Below are 22656 nucleotides of genomic sequence, written 5' to 3'. Positions count from 1 at the left end.
AAAAAAACCTGGAATTAAGGGTCCAAGAGTTCATTTTAAAGCCCATGAACGTTTTAGGCTTGGCTCAAAGAAAAGGGCCTGGACCTAAATCTTTTGGACTCTCAAATTCAAATTATAGGGCTTAACTTCAGAATTTGAGAGGATCCTTGATATTACAATGAGCAACATACAGGAAATGGCAACCATAAAAGTAGTTTTATCATCAGCATTGAAATTATTAAAAAATTTATACGTTGAGATTTAAAAATAAAAATGAATTTAATATAGCTTTAATAAACTATTCAAATTTTATTTGAAAAAAATAAATTTATAAATTTCGTTAGACCATAAATGAAAATTTAAAATATTAACATTTTAAATTATTTAACAATTTATAATGAAGAATATATTAATAAAATTATCAGATCAACCTGAATTTGATTGATGACAATACTTTATGCAAATTTGCATAAGTTCAATTTAACATAATGACACTTGAATTTCAATAAAAATAAAAATTGAAGCAGTAGTGTAATTTTATTTTGGGGAAATTTTTTTGAGACTTTTTTTTGTGTGAATTTTATAAACCTTATGAATATCACCAGCCATTATCATAACTGTCTATAGTGAATATATTAAAGGATTACATTATACAATTTTTTTGTTAATCAAAATGCCACTTGACTCTTCTTGTTTTGTTATTATTATTTTTTTTTTTCTAGGGAAAAGATAAACTCCATTAAATGACTAAATTTTAACCATGATTCAAAGGAAATATATTTAACAATAAATACAAAAAAGAAAACCTTAATTAACATAGATAAAACCAGTAGGTAGATGAAACTTCATATATGGTAGAAGGATAATATATTCTTCTTAAACAAACATAACTTATATATGTATAAAATTTTAAATATAATTAAAAAAATATTTTAGAAAATAAAAGGCTTTTATCATTTAAAAAAAAATTTGATGTAATCTTTTTTTTTTCTTTCTTTCTTTTTTGGAAAATTTACAATAATTCTTCTACCTCGGTGTTTCCAGCCTGATAGTCAACTTCACTTAATATGTAATGTTAGCTTGACATACACATAATTGTTTACTTTCTATATATACTGTATTTACTGTGTTCATGCACACATGTGTATGGTTGAACTTAATTTAGTACGTTGAAGTTTGTTAAAAACTGACACCTTCTATTTTATTTTATTTTATTTTATTTTTGTTTCTCTAATGGACAAAATTTCTAATTTAAAGTTTTACAATATACATATTTGATGCATTTAAAGACAATTTAAGAAATTTTTTTTTTAAATGACAATTTAAGAAGCAGCAAAATGAAAAACTCCAACATAGTAGTGAATTTAGCCGTAAAACATTCACATGATAATATGTGAGTATTAATTTTACCTAGCTTCAATTTAGATTATATATTGAGGAAAACCGCTATAAATATATATATCTATGTAATTATTAAAAAATTATATTCATTTAAAAAAAATTATTTATTTATCGATAAATAAATAATTTGTTAATTTAAAAAAATTATATTATTTTTGAAATATAATTTTACTAATAATATAATATATATTGACAAAAGAAAAGATCAATTGGGTTTGATCAAATTAACAAACTTGATCACAACTCAATCAACAAGTAAAAAATTTGAAAATTTTACCATACAGGGAAGTCCACTAATGGAAGGAATAAAATTATTAACTAAAAAATAAAAACTATTAAGTAAAATTTTCTCATTATGTATGATAAATTAATTTATTTAGTAAAATTATTAATTTATCAAATATTCATCTATCAAGATTTTAACGTATATCCTTAATTCCACCAATATAAATTGAGGATCTCAATTATTAAATTCTATATCCAAAAAATTAGCATACTAAACATTTTAAAAAGTCAAATTAGAATAACTCAATTAATAAATTACTCACACTTAAATCTAAAAATTTATGAATACAAAATACCAAATGGGAAAAAAATATTATAACTAATAAAATAAATTATTTAAAAAATAAACCTTTGCCAATCCATCTCATAAAGTTATAAAGTTTGAATTCCCTATTCCCATATTAAAAAAAAAATAAAAAAATTACACATTATGTAATACACTGTCAATAATATTTATAGTTTGTATTTTTATACATAATATAAGATAGGATTGGATAATTAACTCCTTGAGGGATAATTGCATGATAAAATAACAATATTTTCCAATTAACAAAATTTAAGTGCACATGATTCAGACACATTTAAAAAAAAAAAAAAGGTAATAATAAAAAGATAAATAAATGCAAATATAAAAAACCCTGAAAAGAGAAAGGGTATCTAGCCAAAACTCCAAAAGCACATTGTTCCTTTTAATTAATCTTTTTATAGGTGCAAGTTGGAGTATGATACCTTTAACTTTGCTTACAACATGGAGAACGTGTTTTCCCATCCTTTCCTTGGTCTATCCCTAAGTTACACCATACATGAATTTATTATAAAAAATAAAAGATTAGGTCACTGTTGACGTATGGAAAATGTCCTATCAAAGACAAGTTTTTTATTGGCTCAATTTATTGCAATTAAAGACAATTTTAATTAAAATGATATTGTAATATTCGAAAATAGATCTTTCCAAAAGTAAAACTAGGCCTATAGGGGACACAACCATTTTCTTCAAAGATTCTTAGTAATATTAACAAATTAAGAATTTGGCCTTTTTCTCGTGCCACCCACATGGTTACTTTTTATTAGAGTCCACAAAGCATTAATTTAAAAAATATATGAAACATATTGAAGGACTTCAAATTTTATTCAATTGTAATATGATAATATTGTGTCACACACTTTAGAACCTTGTGCCTTTTGTCAATTTTAACCACATTAAGGCCCACAATAAAGGGATTGAATGTGAGAAAGTGATGTTTATCGAAATCTATATGAAAATAAAATAATAGATAATATTTTTATGCATTTTTTTATGTTCTTTTTTTTTTTTGGTAATATCATAGGAGGGTTTTGAGCTGTATTTTTATTTGCATGAGATGGTTGTTGAATTATGAAAACTGTGTCGTACAAAGAGTGGCTATAAAATAATTGCCATTTACACTACACTTTATTAGATTTCAATTTGTCCACATGCTATGTTTTTTCCTTTTTGTTTTTTTTGTTTTTTTTTTTTTTTGTTTTTTTTTTTTTGTTGGGTGAATGCGCATATTGTAGGTCGCTTCTTCTATTGATCCATATCATCGTGTATTTTTCGCATGAATATTTAGAAAAAAAAAAATATATATATATATATATATATTTTAGAATGGAGTGGTGAGATTGAATTTTAACCACATTAAGGCCCACAAGAAAGGGATTGAATGTGAGAAAGTGATGTTTATCGAAATCTACATGAAAATAAAATAATAGATAATATTTTTATTCATTTTTTATGTTCTTTTTTTTGGGTAATATCATAGGACCTTCGATTTGTGTGATTTTTTTTTTTTTTTTTTTTTGCCTTCAAGAGGGTTTTGAGCTCTATTTTCTTTGCATGAAGTGGTTGCTGAATTATGAAAACTGTGTTGTACAAAGAGTGGCTATAAAATAATTGCCAATTTACACTACACTTTGTTAGATTTCAATTTGTCCACAGTCTATGTTTTATCCTTTTTGTTTTGTTTTGTTTTTTGTTTTTTTTTTTGGGTGAATGTGCATATTGTAGGTCGCTTCTTCTATTGATCCATATCATCGTATATTTTTCGTATGAATATTTATAAAAAAAATATATATGTCAAAACCTGTAAAAATATATTGGTTTTAAATTAATAACCAATCACATGCTATCACATTATTTGTAGATTTTAAAAGTTCTTATATACAACAATATAGTCATTATAACCGCCGAAGAAATTGGACAGTTGGTGAACCCAAACCTTATATTTAATACTATAAACCAAAAAAAAAAAAAAAATGCATTTGAAATATTTATTGTTTTAAAAATTTGAGAACTAGTTTGATTGTTTTAAAAATGAAAAGCAGAAAAAAATAAAATAGTAAATGTTTTTAGTTTTGTTTTTTCAGCATAAATGAGGACAACAAAGAGAGATGAAATGAAAGAATAAGAAGAGAGGAAAATGATACTCGAGAGAAAGTATGGAGGAGATAGAAAAGAGAGTTTGTGGTAGAGGAAAAAAAAAAAGGATATAGTTTGTGGTAGAAAAAGGAAAAAAAACGATATATGCATGAGTATTTGTGTTTACAACAAACATTCAGCCATCAAGCTGTAAATATATATATATATATAGACAGATAGGTGGGAATAACATATATTTTTTTATATTGATGGTAATCTAATTTTCTAGATCTGTATTTTTTCATCTTACAATAAATATCCAAATAAAAAAAAATCATCACTTTTCCAAAGACATCAGATTCCCACTAACTTTACAACTTTATATTTATGCAAACACGTCGTTAGTTTCTCCAAATTTCTTCATCGCTATATTGCTACAAGAAACAATTTTTTTTTCTATTCAAGCCATTAAACACATGGCAAGCAGAAGAAAACGGCTTCTTCACCAGATTTATGAGGCAAAGAAGGCAGTTATCCATCTCAACACGAGGATTGTTGATTTTAAGAAAGGAGAAAATCAATTTTAGGGTTCAGACCTTCCACTTGGAGAGAGAACTCATTGAGAGGGATGAGATGATCGAGTTCATGTTTTGGATTAGTGGTGGTGGTGGTTGAATTTTGAAGAACATTTCAATGATGGTTGTTGGACAAAACAGTTAACTATCGCCTATTTTTGTTTACAAATACGTAGATTTTTCATTTTTTTTTTCAATTATGGGTATTTGTTGCTCTTTCTTATATTTCTTTGGAAATCCAATTATGGTGTAAAAAAAATAAATAACTAAGCCCCGTTTATGCAATGTCAAAGTTGAGAAAGAAAATGATTCTTGATATTTAGTTTCCTGATAATTAATTTTTCTTTTGATTTGGTTAATAAGTAATAAGAAAGTTGGGATTTATAAGTAATTAAATTTAACATTGTATGATAAATTAAGGGTAAATATTTATTTAGAAAAAATTTCAAAACTATTTTCTCTAATATTCTCAAAATGACACCTATATATATGGGAACAACTTTTTTACATATTTTTCTACATTGATAGGAATCTAATTTCCTAAATCTACATTTTTTCACCTTATAATAAATATCCAAATAAAAAAAAAATTATTATTTTTCTCAGGAAATTAGATTCCTACTAACTTTATCTCTATCCAAACATGTCTAAATGAAAATTTGACGCAAGAAATTAATAATCATCCAATTATGGTGTGAAAAATAAACAACTAAATGAATAATTGGTACAGAAATTATGATCATATTGGTGGTTTTCGTGAGAATGATTTGCTGAGTTTTGATTTTTTTTTTTTTATGTTCTTTTTTTATAATTTTTGGGGTAAATTAAGATTATTAATGAAGGAAAGCGTATACTGGAGAAGATAATATTCGGGCTTTTGATTAAAAGACTAGAAGAATGTTACTAAAGGTGAAACTAGCTTGATTTTGGAGGGAATCCCAAAAACCATAATTCAAGCCGTAAGTTCCAAGAAAATGATATTTTTATTTCATCTCTAAGTTCATAGCTTTTTTCTTTTGTTTTTTTTTTTTTTTTTTAATGTGTTTTGAGCGTCTATTTTGTGGTTGGAAGTCATGTTATATAACACTATTTCAGCAATTGAATATCAAATTTTTTATTGAAATATTGCATTTTTTGTAAGTTTCAATTGCTGAATTGCTTTTCTTATTGATAAAGGTTTTATCTTTTTTTTATTATTACTATTGTTCTTTGTGCAGGAGACACTTAATCAAATTGCAAAATTAACTTAATTGTAAAGCACATAAGAGAAAATTAAGTAAAATATCTATTTAGTGGTAATACTATCCATAAATTCTTAAGTCATAAATTGATAATTTTGTCCAAACAATTTGCAATATGTTCATTAATATGATAACATTATGCATAAAATTGTGGCCGTACTCTCGAAAAATGGTAACATATCCTACTTTGTGTAACATGTTCATAAAAGTGGTAACATTATCCTAAAACATTTATTGCAATCAATAAAATGGTACAACTTTATGCACAAAAAGAAGTTACATATCATATAGTAGTAATATTTTACCAAAAATAGGTACCTACTCATATAATAATAATAATAATAATATATCCAATATTGAGCAACATACCAGTAAAGTGGTAACATTGCTCATAAATTTGTATAAATCCAGAAAATGGTAAGTTTACCCACATAAAAAGAGGTATAATTGTAACATTGTACCAAAATAGGTAACTATTCATACAATAATAACATATCCAATATTGAATAATATATTTATAAAGTGGTAACATTGCTAAAAAATTTGTAGCAATCCACAAAGTGGTAAGCTTGTCACACAATTTTAACATGTTCATTAAAGTGGTAACATTATCTATAAAATTGTAATAATCCATAAAGTTATAACTTCACTTACATAATGGTAATACTATTCAAAAATATATAATGATTTATAAACTGATAACATATCAATAATTATGTAACATATCCAAAAAAAGATAACATTGTTAATGTATTTGCAACAATCTTTAAAGTGGTAACTTTATCCTCAAAAAGGTAATATGTCCTTAAAAGGGTAATATTATCTAGAAATAAGTAACAATCCATTAAATGGTACCATTTTCTATAAATTAATAACATTTAAAAAATAAAAAAAAAAAGAGGTATTTTATCCATTAAATGGTAACATGATCCATAATAAATAACATATCCTAAAAATGATAATATTGACCATTAATTAGATATGGGTCCATAAAGTGCTAATATTGGCTATAAAATTATAATATTGTCTGAAAATGTTTAAAGGTTCATGAAATGGTTACATATCTATATAATGGTAATATTACCTTCAAAATTAAAAATAGTTCATATAGTGGTAACTTTTTTAAAAAAAAAAAAAATTGTAATATGTTTAAATGGTGGTAATACTATGCAGAAATTAATAACCGTTCGAAAATTGATAGCATAATCATAATTTAATAGCATGCCAAAAATTTTATAATTTTGTGTATAAATTTGTAACTGTCCATAACATAGTAATATTATGCAAAAAAATTGATTGCATGTCTATGAATTAATTTATTATCTATTAAATATGTAACTGGCCAAATAGTGATAATATTGTCAAAAAAATCGTACCATGTTTGTAAGGGGTAAAAGTCAAAATTTTTTTTAATTATTATAACTCTAATATTTTAATTATTCTTATTACGATTTCTTCAATTAATTAATTTCACTTGAAAATTAATTAGACATTATATTATAACTTTTTTATTACGTAATCATGATTTATTAAAAAATATATATTTTCTTAATTTTTCCACCAACTAAGAAACATTTTCCCACCTAAAATAGTAACATGCTAAGTCTGCTATTATTGATGGCAAATTTTTTTCTTTTTGGCCCTTTATCATATGTCATCGCCTTATTTAGATCATCTCACATGCATGCTAAATATGGATCTGACTATAATGCTGTCAGTATATATAGATAAAAAAAAATTTGAAAACTTCTCTTATTAAATGAAAGCTTAAAAAGAATATTAAAATTAAAAAAAAAAAAAAAACTTAGAGAAAAAGCAGAAGAAAAAAGTCAACTAATCTCTATCATAACTAATATAATTTTGAAAAATTAATGGAAAAAAAAAAAAGTAAGAAAGAAAGAAAAAGATTCAAGAGCTCCTTGTCCAACGGGGTTTTGTGGGTCTCTTTATTTTTTATATTTTATAGGTGAGTGCAAACTTCACATCCATTTAAATGATTGAAATAGACATATATTATTAACCAAAAACATGTTTCAATTTGAAGGTCCTACACATGTGCAATAACAATACACTGTACACATATAAATGTAATTAAATTGGTCTTTTTTTTTTGGTCACTGACTAATTAAATAATGGTGATGAGGATAAGGAGAAAGTGTCAAAAAATTTATATAAAATGTCAACTTCTGGGTGTTTGTAGGAAGCTAGAAATTTGTACTTTCTGTTTTCTTTTCGTTCTTCTTCTTTTTTTTTTTTTTTTTTTTTTTTGGATTAATATCTAATGATTAATTTTTATGTCAATTATATGAATATTTAATGCCAAAAAAAAAATTATATGAACATCAATTTAAGATATATGACTTTTTTTTTTAAAATAAAATTTAACATATATGATTTCTGTAGTCAAAATTTATTTTATTATTATATTTTTAACTAGTAATGAACCAACTTTCAACCAAAAAAAGATTAAATATATATATATTTTGTTAGGGTTACTCAAACCCAACACCTCACATATCAAAGAGTGTGGACACTACCACAAGCTATTTGGTCAAAACTTAAGAGACAATTAATCCTGAATTTTCCTTATATTTGTTTTATTAAATGGTAATTGATTATTAATATTATTATTTGTTGGTCAGGTAATTGATTATGTTGACTTTTGAATCTTTTATCCAATTTTATACATTTCGTACTAGAACTAAAAATTACAAATTTTAAGTCCTTGAATTTGAAATTAATGAAACATTTTGGACATGCGGTTGAAAATATGGATCAAACCACTAAAATACATGATGGAAAAAAAGCATTATATATTCTTTAATGAACACTTTAAATTAATATTTTTTAATACTTTACTCTTCTTTTTTTTTTAATACTTTACTGAACACTTTAATTGATTGCTTAAAGTAGATATCACAATTTTGACGATTAAAAGATATAAATTTTTACTTTTTTTTTTTTTAAATATTTCGAGGGAAATGCCTTTTGAGGTTCTTTTATTTACTCCTATAGTATCTTTTAATAACACTTTTTCTTTTTTGTTTAACCAAAAAATATGTTATCGTATTTCAATATGTACATTGAATAAATAAATTAAAGTATATATGTAGCCATTAAAAATATACATACAATAATTATTAAGAAATATTGATGATTAACATAAAGGCAGCTACTTAAAATAGTATTTATTTGTTTTTTAATTTAATAATAACTTTCTTTTCTGTTCTTTATTTTTTTCCCCTTAAAACCACCCTAGCATTTATTTATTTGAATTATAGCTATAAATTAGTTCATAGAGTTCTTTTTTTTATTCTCTATTTGAAATCACTAATGAAAATGCAGTTTCTACAATTAAAATTGATTATTTTAACAAACAAAAGATAACAAAGAAAGATGTCACTACTTACGTCACTGTCCAAAAGCCAAAATACAAAAGAGGATCAATCAACCACAAAAAAATAATTGGTAAAATATTATACAGATGAACCTAATTACATCAAGCAAAAAAATAAAAAATAAAAGTTAACTATTTAATTTTTCAATTGTATAGATATTTCTACATTTTTACAAACATATTACCTACATAAAAACGATCGATTTTATAAAAAATTTTATCTTAATTTTTATTTATAAATTAAAAACTGTCAAACATCTATACCATAAAAAATTTTCCCAACTTTTTATTTTTATTTTTTTATATTTGTATAACAATTTTGATTAAAAAAATATTGAACTGGGATAAACAAATATAATGTCTATGCATGGAGAGAGAGAGAGAGATTGAACAGCTCTATCCTATGGAAAACTTCCATTTCATGTTTGAGATGCGAGGAAGGACTATTAAAAAAAAAAAAAAAAAGAAACGACAATTAAAAAATAGGCTCTGTTCTCCGTTTAATTATTTTTATTTTATTTTAAAAAAATAAAATTTTCTTCAAATCTTTATTTTTTTAAAATAATATATTTAAAACTTATTAATATTTTCATATCATTTTTTAAACCATACAAAAAAAATAAAAAAATTATATATAAAAAATAAATAATATAATTATTATTATATATAAATATATAAATGGGGCGGGGTATGGGGAGGGGACTATATTCCCCGACTCATTCCCCGACCAGAGGCCAAAAAACATTTGTCCTGTCCTTGCTTACTGCCCCATTTTATCAAAGCAAGCCCCACTCCATTTAGGGTTGGTTATCATAGGACGAGGCAATTCGAGGTAAATTGTCATCCCTAAAAATATGGAGTTGGTTTTTCCATTTCATTTGTTTAACCATTTTTTTTTCTTTTAAAATTTATAATATTTTAAATTTTATTAAGATTTTCATATACTAGACATTGTTATTGTTGCTGAGCAACTTATTCTAAGTTCCTTAAAAAAAAAATAGAAAAGAGCAACTTTTCTATGTTACAATGTCTTATGTAAATCATTGGACCAACCTCATTTGTAACTTAAAAAATAGATCGGAGATATATTTTGTATATATATTTTATAAGCATAACAAATTTTGCAATGCAATAAAAATATAAAAGTTTATGAGTATATATATGGAATTTTACTACAAAAATGCCCATTTAGTCATGATTATTAATTTACTTTTTGTGTTTTAAAAACAACATTCTCTAATCAAGATTTGTTTTATTTACTACTAAATCCATTAATAATATTTTAATTTATAATTAAACATAGCCTATCGTTTTAAAATTTTTTTTCCACCCCTCGATAAAACCCTCTTTCTTTGTCTCTCTATTACAGAGCTAGTGTGTTATGGAAAAAACTTTTGGCACAAACCAAAAAAAAAAAAAAAAAATGAATTTGTTATTAAAAATATTTGATAAGAAGAAAAAGACAGTTGAAAAAGAATGATTTTTCTTTTTTCTTTTTTTTTAGAAAAGGAAGGGTTAAAGTTAAAGATAAGGTATAAATGAATTGAGTATTAATATTCTCAAATTCAATTCACATGACTTTAGGAGTGCTTAAGTAGAGCTCAAGATTAAAAAGTTTTAAAATAACTTACTTAACCTCGGTTCAGCTCATTCATAGGAAGCTTAAGCTTAATTCGGTTTGGTTTGTTACAATATAAATATTTAAATAATTGAACATTTATTTATTTTTAAATAATAATTTTAATATTAATAACTAATAAATTTTATTTATTTTATTATAAAATTATTTAATTTTTTAAAATTTTATATATTTAAAATATAAAAAAATATTATTTATGCATTATAAATATTTAATTGGTTAGATTTATAATATTATTTTATATAAATATATAAATAACAAATTCAAATTATTCATAAACTATTTATGAATTTAATTTATTATTTAAGATTGATATACGAGTTTTATTTCTCATTCAAGCTTGATTTGTTTCCTTTACAAATCCAGTTCCAATCAACTAAAATCAAACCTAGTTTGAGCAGCTCAAGCTACTGTAGCCTATTTACAACCCTAGACCCTAGATGAAGATGAAAGCTGCATCAAATCCTTTCATGTGGTCCCCTTGAATTGATTTGCATGCCCCACATTTTTGTCAAGTTGGCAATTTGCAATGTCATGTCTTCTCTTCCATTGGAGGTCTTTTACAATGTGAAAGGGACCTCCTAATTAAAATTGACTTTTTTTATCTTAAAAAAAAAAAAAATTTCTTTAAGTTGACTCTTTCTTAAATTTAGCCATTCGATTAGATTAGGATTATTAAATATTAATTTGGCTCGGATTTATGACAACATGATAATTGATAGTATTATTATTACCATAATGTTTCCTCGTCTCCTGTTTACACCATGGAAAATGCTAAGCATTATTATACGAGAAGAATAAAAAAATGGTGATTTAGATGCGCGCCCCAATTCCAACTAATTAACAATAGAGAGCAAGAAATAAAAAAAGAAAAAGAAAAAGAGATTATTTAAACTATTCACTAGTATTTTTAATCCCCAATAAGAAATTGATTCGGCACTTCCATAGAGACAAAACAACATGTAAATTTTAACTTGAATTTATTCTTATTATCATGATTCCATGAAATCTATTTTACCAAAAAAAAAAAAAAAAAGAACTTTCCTTGACATGTAATTTGCATATTTAGAGAATTTATTTTTTTGTCCTTTTTTTTTAAGTCTTGGTGTTATTTTCTAAAGTGATGTTCTCTCTCTCTCTCTCTCTCTCTCTCTCTTTTTTCTTTTTTTTTGGGTAAATTCTAAAGTGCATGTCCTCATATGTCTTATCGCATTTCCATTTCAATAATTCTAGTCAAAAAGAAGCATGATGACACATGTTTGTAGTACTAAAATCTATAGTGAAAGTATCCCAAACAGTTAAACTCTTTGACACTATTTTAGCTATACAATGAGTGATACTAGATGGGACCCCCCAAACAAGCATATGATAAAAAGGGTTCCTCTAAGGCAGCGCCACCCTTCAAAATTGTATTGCCAAATATATATGTCCAAATTTGTGCTATCCACTTTGTTCAGAATGCTTTAAGTAGTCTATATCCACTCTTATATATATATATATATATATATATTCATAGAAAAAAAAAAAAAAAAACAGGTATGATAAAAGAGTACTATTTATTGGAGATGGACTTATCATACATATGTGGGAGAGACAAAGGAATTTGTGGCTTGGAATTATTGCTTGAGAAATCAAAACACTTGGTGTTTGATATGATTGGTGTTAATGTTATGAATAAGAACTTAAATGTGTGGAATAATGGCATTCCATTACCATACCATGATTGGATTATAACCTAGAGAAGTTAATTGCTTGGTGAGTGACTTTTTTGGGTAAATTTTATGAAAACCGATTTAAAATATTTTCATTTCACACTGTGGTAATAAAATACACTGTTTATCAAATTTCACGAGTGAGATATTTTAGTTTCTATGTTTACATTGACTTTTGGACTTTTTAATATTAATTCACTAACAATGTTGGTGAACTTGGGCGTTAAGTAAACTTGGCAAAAATATGATTCTTCCATAATCAATTTTATAAAGCAAACAGTGCTTTTGGTATTGGAGTATTCTTGAAAGAACCAATTAAAATTTACAAGGTTGATTTTTCTAATTTTACCTAAAATATTTTTTAATCCACCTATTTCCAACTGTTCTCTCTTCCTGGTATTTTCTTCATGAAATTAGATGAGTATTATTTTAGTATTTTCCTCAACCTAAATAAAGTAGAAACTAAACTGGCTGCCATATGATTAATATATTAATATAATTTTATTAATTAATTATAAATTATTAAAAAGATAAATATAAGTATATACTTAAATAAATTTATATAATATTTGAAACATTGTTCACACACATGAATTTATCTAAAAATAAAAAATGTTGTACATACACATGGTCACCCCACGTGGTTCTGTCTCATTTGTCCTTCAAACTCAAATCCGTGTGCGTCCAAAAAAAAAAAAAAAAAAAAAAAAAAAGAAACACTCAAATCCGTGTATTATTGGTGAACCCTGCGTCAGATAAAAAATAAAAAAAAGAAGAAGAAGAATCTCCCATTTCATTTCCTTTTCAAAAATAAAAACCAAATCTATTTTATTTTACTTATTAATTATCATTTTCTCGTGAAACGTTCTCTGAAAAGCACATGACAAAATTTTAATTTATTTTATTTAAAAAAAAAATTACTGAACAAAAAACATACGGAACGATGATCCACGTGTCAAATCAAGATTCAGTCGTCAGTGTTTGAAGGCCCAGGGTTGGGTGACGCACGTGCTGGACTACTGGCCATTCCCGGTCGAAATAGGGGACCAACCGGTAACCGACCCCACAAAAAAAGAGAATCTTATAATGACAAAAATATATATTTTTTCTTTTTTATATTTTTTTAAATAAATTAATAATTGAAAGATATGGAAATTTTATAACTTTCATGCCAAAGAACCATACAGGTGCTTCTGCTTTTTTTTTACTTGGTCTGGTTAAAGAAGCAAGAATCTTTCTTCTTCTTCTTCTTTCTTATTCTTATTCTCCTTCTTCATGGTTTTTGAATTAGGGATTATTTTTCTATCTTTTTCAATTGGATGAATTTTGGGATATTTTCATATCTGTTTCAAAATCTCTTTCAAAATCAGTGATTCTTTGTGCAATTGGATACAGATTTCACAAACTTTTTTCAAAGTTTAATTCTTTATCCAGTAATTCAGCTCTGAATTTGAAATTTTTAAATTTTTTTTCCCACGTTTGAAATGGAGAGAGATTTCTTGGGTTTGAGTTCTAAAAAAGAATCGTTGGCTGTGCATGAAGAACCCACTGATGGTGGTTATAAGAATTCAGGTTTGTATTATTTATTTATTTTTGTTTTTCTAATTTTTTTCTGTTCTGAAAATTTTGTTTTTTTTCTTTTTTTTTTCTTTTGCTTTATGATTATGTATGGTTGCGAAATTCTATATTTGTTTTCTGTTTGGATGCTGGGAAAATGTAGGAAAATAAGCAAAAGTAGAATTCTAATGAGGCTTTTTCCGATTTGGGTCCTCGGAAACATTTATGAATAGTTAAGCACGCATACTGGGTTCCAAGTTGAGGTTTTCTTCCCCCCCCCCCCCCCCCTTTCAAACTTTCTCTTCGGTGTCCCAAAAAAAACTTTTTTTTTTTTCCTTTATTTCTTTTGAGGATTGTGAAACTCGAAATTTAAGATTTAGAAGTGTTTTGTTTCCATTTTCTCTGTTTTTGATTTTTCTCAGCCGCCAAACGGAATTTTATGAACTATTTGTGATAGCAAACGCTATTATTTGCTATTTTTGTTTTTATTGAGAATTTGGATTACCACGTTTTTAGGTAAATCTTTGTAAAAGCATAACATAAAATTACTTCACAGGTCTTTTACCCAATTTTTTAGGACAAATTTAATTTCTTTTTGAAATAATAATTAATCATTCAACTTAAAATCTATTAGTTGCAGTTGGTCTTCATAATTTTTTTTTGGTACTAGAAACATGGGCTTAGCTGTCCTTTTTAATGCTTTCATTTTAAAAATCAAATTTTATTTTTATATTTGACATTTTGAAAATGTTTTTAATTTTTTCCCCATATTTTATTTCATATGTTTTCGTGGGTACATGGGGTTTAATTAATAATTAAGATGATGTTTTCTTTCCTAACATGCGCATGAGGTGGTGATATATTAAATTAATCAATCACGTTGCTTTACATATTATAAACAATTGTCATCCTCAATAGCAGTGCCTGAACAGGTGCTAAATATATTTTTAATTAAAAACCTCTCCAACAAGAAACATTTTTATATACGATACAACAGATAACTTTAATTAGCACAATGCAATTGAATAATCCATTCACCCAAAAAAAAAAAAAGGCAATTGAATAATGCTTTATGATAACAAAGACTTTATTATATACTAAGTTTCACATTTTTAAATTTGCTTTTTCTAAATTGTAGTGCCTGTCCAGCTGCTTCCAGCAATTATAATATAATACTAGCAAAAAAACAAAAAACTAAGCTTTGATTATGAGTAATTTATCTTTTTATGCCTCATCATGGAGAGTGCAGCTTAATTAAATATTGTTACAAAAGGTTTTTTTAAGTATTTGTATTCCCTGTTTGTTGATGTTACCAGTTTTTTTTCCTTTGCCTTTGCACCTTCCCTATTTGATGCAAGATATATTAACAGTGTAAGTAGGCATCCATCATTAGATGTTATCATTTTTTTTTCTTCTTTTTGTTATCACTTATGACTTATTATGAGATGCAGCTATATATATTCATCATGGTTTGACAGCTGCAGTGAACATGTATATATATATATATATATATGAGAAAACTTTCAATTCTTACATAGTTTTTGTATTGGAAGGATAATATATTTTCATAGGCAATGGGTATGTTCTTATGTGGGTCATTGAATCTTTTGTTGCTTTTTGAATCTAACCTTGATAGATGAGTTCTTTTTTTTTTTGTTTAAGGTACTTTTGTTATCAACAAGATATGAATTGGAATGGATGTCTTCTGTTGCTAAGATCTTAAATACATAGCTTTTTTCTTTCTTTTTTAAAAGAAATTAATTTGAAACATCTTCCATTTTATTGATTTTGCAGCAGTTGTGAGGGATTCAGGGATGCAGTGGTCATTTTCAAACAAGGTTTCTGCCCTTCCGCAGTTTTTGTCTTTCAAGGCTGCTCAGGAAGATAGGTCAAGAAAGACAGTTCAAGATCCACTTGCATCATCAACTTACATGACTATATCGCCTGCTGATGCTTTTGGCACAAGCCAGAAGCCATTCTCTAGTGCAATCCAGGTTTTTTTTTTCATATTTTTTATTTAAGGTTTGGCAAATTATTTATTTATTATTGCTTTGAAGATTTTTTAGTATTCTCCAACGGATTTGTAAATTTTGAAACCTTAGATATTCATATTTGGTTTAATCATATCGGACTCTGAAAGAAGTACATTTAGTTTTCTGTTATACCAAATAAGATGCTAGTGATCTGACCTAAAAATAGAAGAAGATGCTAGTGAAGTTTAAATACTTGTTTTGGTCAAAACATTTTCCATTTGGTGGGGATTCCTTTCCTTCTTAGGTCATTTAGTATGCTCTGTGTCATTTGACCTAATTCTTTCCTTTATGACCTTGCAGAAAAACTTAATTCAAGAAAAGCAAGCAGGAAATCACTATGCAATGACAGTCTTTCCTCCACAGCACTTTGGTGCACAGGCAGTTCAACATCCTCATGAAGTGAAGATGTTCCCCATATCCAACCAACACAACCAAACAATTCCTTTGGGTTTGAGCACACATGTTATCCAATCTCACACTACTTCTGGGCAGAACACAATTGCTTCTACCATCATACCACAACCCTTAGGTGGGATTCCAATTGCAACCCCTGTTTCTGTTCTTCCCTCAAGTTCCATGGTTGGTACCACTGATCTCAGGTATCGCAACATTCGCTGCCTCGTTTCAATCATAATACTACTCATAGAAGCTACTTTAGAATATCTGCAGATTGAAATGCTATGTTGATATCAAATCAAAGTGATAAAAGAGATTTTTCTAAGTTTGAAATTAAATTTCTATGCAGGAATGCTCCAAAAACCTCAGGGTCATCTGCTCAGCTGACCATCTTTTATGCTGGTTCTGTGAATGTTTATGATGATGTATCTCCCGAAAAGGTATTTTTCACTTGGACCTTGTCTCTTTGTTTTATTTTAATGTATTTGTGTATGAATCTTTGATTTCTAATTCTTTATATTTCCATTCAGGCTCAGGCAATTATGTTACTGGCAGGAAATGGGTCTTCTCCAACTCATAGCAAACCAGTTCCCATGGCTCAAGTGCAGGCACCATTGCCCAGGCCTGCAACATCTGAAAGTTTTGTTAAGAGCTGGTCCCATACTACATCATCGTGTTCTGGCATTCCAAGCCTTCCAAACGTTCTTTCTGGGACTTCACATGGTGGTCCTCAGTGTGGAGGAAGATCTAATAGCCATGAATTAACAATGGTAAAGCCAGTGGTAGCTTCAACTTCTCATAGCAACCATTCGGAACCTCCTAAGGTAGTCAGTTCAGTAGGATCTGCTACAACAACCGTGGTTCCAACAGGTATAACCTCATCTAGTTTGCTTATTTTATAATTTTTTAACTATGATAAGTGTGATTTATGATGCCTTTAATCCCTTTAATATTTGACCTTGTAAAATACATGATTGAAATTGGCCTTACAACAATCTATTTGTGTGTTTGCAATAGCTGTGCCTCAGGCACGAAAAGCATCCTTGGCTCGGTTTTTGGAGAAGCGCAAGGAGAGGTAACTAATTTTTCATATTATCCTTGAAGTTCTCTTTTCTGGTTTGTTATAATTAACCATGGAGGAAGCATGTTTAACAGCCAAGCTCACCTCTAAAATAAGAGCACCATAAAAGTTTTTGCGATATTCAGCAGCCATGTTTCAATTATTTCCCTTTATTGCAAGTCTGGAGTGCATGACAATAAAAATTGTGCTCATTGTTTTGTGAACCTTTGTGGCTTTTTCCAAGGACATTGGAAGTAAACTTATTGTCTTAATAGCATTCACACCCTTAGGGTCATCTCAATATACACACCATGCCTTCACTTTATACATGCTGAGTTTAGTTTCTGACTAAAAGATCATAAGTGTACAAAGGTAGAATAGAACCAAAGTTTTACCCCTTTTTTCAGTGTAAACTTTGCAGATGTCATCTCGTTGTTCTAGAGTAATGTGGGTTTTTATCTTGTGAGTTTTCTTTTCCTAGTAATTCCATACTTTGGGTACATAATTGTATTCATAGCGTTACACGGTTAGCACCAAGCAGGCAAATGAGTTTGTTCTATTAGATAGAACACCCAAATCAAAAATACTAGTTCAAATTTGATTACGTGTAAACCCCATTGATCTTTCAAATGCTAGCGTTTGGTTCACATAATTATTCTTTGCTGTTGATTGTTGGCCTTGGAGCTTGTCAGCTGAAACATGCTTTTGTGTGGATTTTTATAGGGTGGTGAGTACATCGCCTTACTTTGTCAAGAACAAATCTCCAGAATGCAGCACACATGGATCCGATGATCAGAGTTTCTCTGTCCCCTCTCATGGTTCATATCCTCTCTCAGCCAGTAATTAGTCCTTTGAATTGGGGTATGACCAAGAAGAACATTCCAAAAAAAAAAAAAAAAAAAAGAGAGAGAGAGAGAGAGAGAGAGAGAGAAGAAAATAGTTGGAAACCACTCCGAAGGTGAAGAATAGATCATGAATATTTAACATTTTATTTTTGTTTTTGATTTTCAGATCAATTCCTTCAACCTCAAGGTTTTAGAAAGTCTCATAGGGTATATGTATATCTTTTTTTCCTGTATTTTTTTGTTTTTTTTTTTGTTTTGGATTTTAGTGTGAGAATCTATTTATCTGATAGCAGTAAGAACATCTTTTGCAACTCATTGTACTTTCCATTATGTTGTAAAATTATTAGTTTTGCTTCAAAGTCGAGAAGCAATCATATTTTTGTATTGAGATGATAAAGCCATTGATATTCAAATGGATTACAATTAGCTAAAAATTCTAGTATTGACATTTTCCTCTTTTAACTCATCGTTTCTTTCTCTCTCTAGACCTCTCTTTCTCTCTCAACAGTGTAGAATTGGCCTTCTACTTTCCAAACTGAATCATTTTATTCAGTTTAAAAGTGGGGTTAAATTTTGCAAGCGGACTATATCATTCTTAAAAGTCTATCAAATCAAGGTGATACAATTGTAAAACAATATTGTGCCAAAGTCATTGCTTCCTTCTTAAACAAAAGATTTTGAAGTCGAATTACTTGATTCTCAAGGTAAAAAATTCAAGAGACAATTAAACATGACAGCTGATTCAAATACCAGATAAGAGTTTGGGTTCTCCAAAGCTTGCAATTTTCACTAAATTTGAGCGTCAGAATGTCATTTAAGCATAAACTTTTACCATTATCAAGTTCCAATGATGGTTTCTTTTAAAAAAATAAAATAAAATAAAATAGTGGGTCATTAAATGAGATTGTTAAGTGGAAAATAAGGTTTCTTGATTAACTGTTTTGCTTTTTGTTTTTTTGTTTTTTTGTTTTTTTTTGGAGTACATTTCTTGATTCCCTGTTTGATCGATTGAAGAGGTGTGAAGGTGAAATATTTAAAATTTAATTAAATATATAAATGCGAAGGTGGAACTAAAATTATTGATGGCTTGTGGCACTCTTGGGCCAACTTCTGGTACTCTGTACTCTCAGAAATAAGGTAGATTTTTTTCTACAAGACAACAGGGCCTATAGGTAGGATCCCAGATCGTGAAGGGCATTTTTTTATTTTTTTATTTGGTTTATATTTATAATTTGTTTTTATAGTAAAATATATTAATTGAATTTTTTTGTTAGAAGTATAAGATTCATAATTATTTTAGAACATATTTTTTTTAAAAAAAATTTAGAACTTTATAGTAATTTTAGAGTTATCTAGCTAGGGTTTGCACGTTTCCTGATCTTTAATGATGTGGTATTTATTACATAACAATAATTTAACATTTGATTAAATACTATGCATAATATATATATGTATATATATTTTATAATTGTTGGAAGAATGCTAATCATCCAATGTTTGTGTTATTTGTTGCTTTGGCTAATAAATTTGGATCTATGGCATTAAATATCATTGAAGCTTTTTGATTGGTAAAATGAACTACTTACATTATGAGTTGTTTACTTCTAAATTTGTTTTATTTTTTCTTTTTTAACTTTTTTCCATTTGTATAGCGTACAAGTAATTGAGAGTCATAAAACATTCCATAGCTTACTAACTCTATAGGTTTACTGCCTTTTTTATAGATAATAATTTTGTCCCAATTGAATTACTTTTCTACTATAGAATCTAGTATCATTTTGTGAATAGTATAATAATTTTTATATATAATTTTTTTGTATTTTATATATCATTACCGACCATTAAATATATATAAATAGTTTTAAGTTACTAATAAGTATGACTATTTAACATATACAAATAATTATTTACAATATATATAGATATTTTTTATATAAATCAATTAGATGTAAATTAATCAATTCAAATCATGTGAATTCCATTCTTTTGACTCTCATATTTACTAATCAGTAAAAATTCAACATTGAAAAAAACCTTAAAATTTATAAGCTTATCAAATCTGACCTAAAGGCATGCATGCGATAAAATTTTCCACTTTCTCCATTTCTTTTTCTGTGATTTTCTTCTCGCTCTGGTTTTCAATCCAAAAGAAATATAATAATATCATTCATAAACAAAGTTACATAAGTTATATATAGTTAACTTCATCAAATTCATTAATCGAAAATGTTTGATTTGACTAAAGTGACATAAAAATAATAGTTTGGTGGATAACGTGAGAAAATTTATAAATTATGGGAAAAATGAAAAAAAAATTATAGTTTAAGGGTAAAAATTAAAATGATTTTAACCATTTATTTTTTAAATTAATAAATAATTACATCAAATTAGTTGTTCTTTTTTGTTAGATCTCTCAGCACGGTTTAAATTTCTTAGTCATTAACATTATATTTTAGAATCAATTTCAAGATTATATATATGCTTATTTTTCTTATACTAATTTATCCTTCACATGCTTGTTTTATATGATTCAAAGGACCTATATATCTCTTTACATAGGGAAAAAAAAAAAAAAAACCTATATATGTATATTATTAGTTGGACAGAATAATAATCACAATTTGGCTCCATTATTTTATGCCATATAAATACAATAAAGTACAATAGCTTACATATTTACAAAATTATGGTATTTTACTTGGAAAATATTTTGATAATATTAAAATAGTGTCAATTTACTTTTATCTTCCTTAATTTGTGCCAAATTTATCATGATATTTAAATGTTTAACCTTTAAAATTTTGTAATTTAGTTTTTCGAGACACTTATTATTTTAATTTAGAAAATGTATTTCAAAAGAATCTAAGAACTATTAATCAAATTTAGAGTTAACGTATAATAATAATAAAAATGAAGATGTCATCTAGTTTATTTGATAGGATTTTTAATTTCAATAAGGATTTCTGGCATCTATATAAACTTTATAAAGGGTATTAACTCCCAACACTACCTTTCACCAGTTTCAGTCATAATGTCTTAATTTTTCATAAAAAAGGGAGAGCAATTTAGTATGAAATATGAATGTAGATTATTATTTATACAAAAATAAAATGCTGATTATTAGTTACATAACAATAAAAGGATTAATTATACTTTTGAATCCTTTATTGTTTTTTCAATACCTAATAATAATAATAATAATAACAAGTCGTAGAAAGATTCTAAAAAAGATAACATTAACATCCCAACCACATTGATATCTCTATAAATTTAGGATCAAACCAATATTATTATTATTATTACAATAGAGATTCAGTATTAATTTTTGTTTTCAATTTGAGCTTTTAACTTTTTACTTGGTTTTGTAGTGCTTTTATAAGTCCTAGAATCAAAATTTCTTTTTTTGGGCATTTAAGAGTTTATATTTTTTTTTTTTTGTAGATTTGCTTGCAACGATTGCAGAGGATTGGAGCAATTAGGAGCTAAGCTAATTGCTTGAGTTCCTTCTTAGCAATTTGGAGCAAGCTTGCCATGGGTTTGCAAGCTTCAGCATCTTTGATTTTCTTGGCAAGAAAACTCTGTTTTTTGGTAATGCTTTTAATTTTGATGTTGGTAGTATTGATTCTCTTCCCATAGATATCTTTAATGTTCTTGTTTTTTAAAAATTGCAAGTGTTCTTGGTTTGTAAAATTCTCCTCCTCTGGGAGTCTTTTATGCATATTTGCAGATCTTATTCCATCAGCACCAAAAAAGTGGCTAGGTGGCTAAATTAAAGTGGCTAGGTGGCTAAATTTATCTACTTCTAGCCAGCTACCCCATCAAATACAGCTTCATGTAATAGCTTCATAAAATATAGTGGATGATTTATATATATATATATATATATTGCAATTATGTGTTTGGATTGAAAGCATATATTGCTTTGGTTTTTTGGTTGCCATGTCCCTTTTCTAATACTATTCCTCCACAGCTCTTGGTCATAGAATTGTGCCATACAAAATTTATGTATTATTTCACTAAAAACATAAAAAAATTAAAATATATATGAGGTTGCATAAAAAGCCCAAATGAAAAGCCCAATACAAATTCGACCAACAATCCTAACTGGCCAATCAATAATATTATTATTATTTTTCTTTTTAAGATTACGAGTTAT

The 22656-nt window shown here is 26.9% G+C and overlaps 1 protein-coding gene across 2 annotated transcripts; it reads left to right on the top strand.

The window, feature by feature from the left end:
* The first annotated feature begins 13748 nt into the window (after positions 1-13748).
* On the top strand, positions 13749-18946 carry LOC107419347 (protein TIFY 6B). 2 transcript variants are annotated; one of them, XM_048474211.2, is made up of 7 exons: positions 13749-14181; positions 15964-16160; positions 16500-16798; positions 16945-17035; positions 17126-17465; positions 17613-17670; positions 18379-18946. In XM_048474211.2, exons 1-7 carry the CDS (start codon positions 14094-14096, stop codon positions 18500-18502), a joined length of 1197 nt encoding a protein of 398 aa, XP_048330168.2. In that variant the 5' UTR covers positions 13749-14093; the 3' UTR covers positions 18503-18946. The 2 variants fall into 2 exon arrangements, with proteins under 2 accessions (XP_048330168.2, XP_048330167.2); XM_048474210.2 differs by having other exon boundaries at positions 13751-14181; positions 15961-16160.
* Positions 18947-22656: the final 3710 nt, after the last annotated feature.

This window comes from Ziziphus jujuba, chromosome 2, assembly GCF_031755915.1.
Source record: "Ziziphus jujuba cultivar Dongzao chromosome 2, ASM3175591v1".
NCBI classification, from domain to species: domain Eukaryota; kingdom Viridiplantae; phylum Streptophyta; class Magnoliopsida; order Rosales; family Rhamnaceae; genus Ziziphus; species Ziziphus jujuba.
This window is presented reverse-complemented; position numbering and strand designations above follow the sequence as displayed.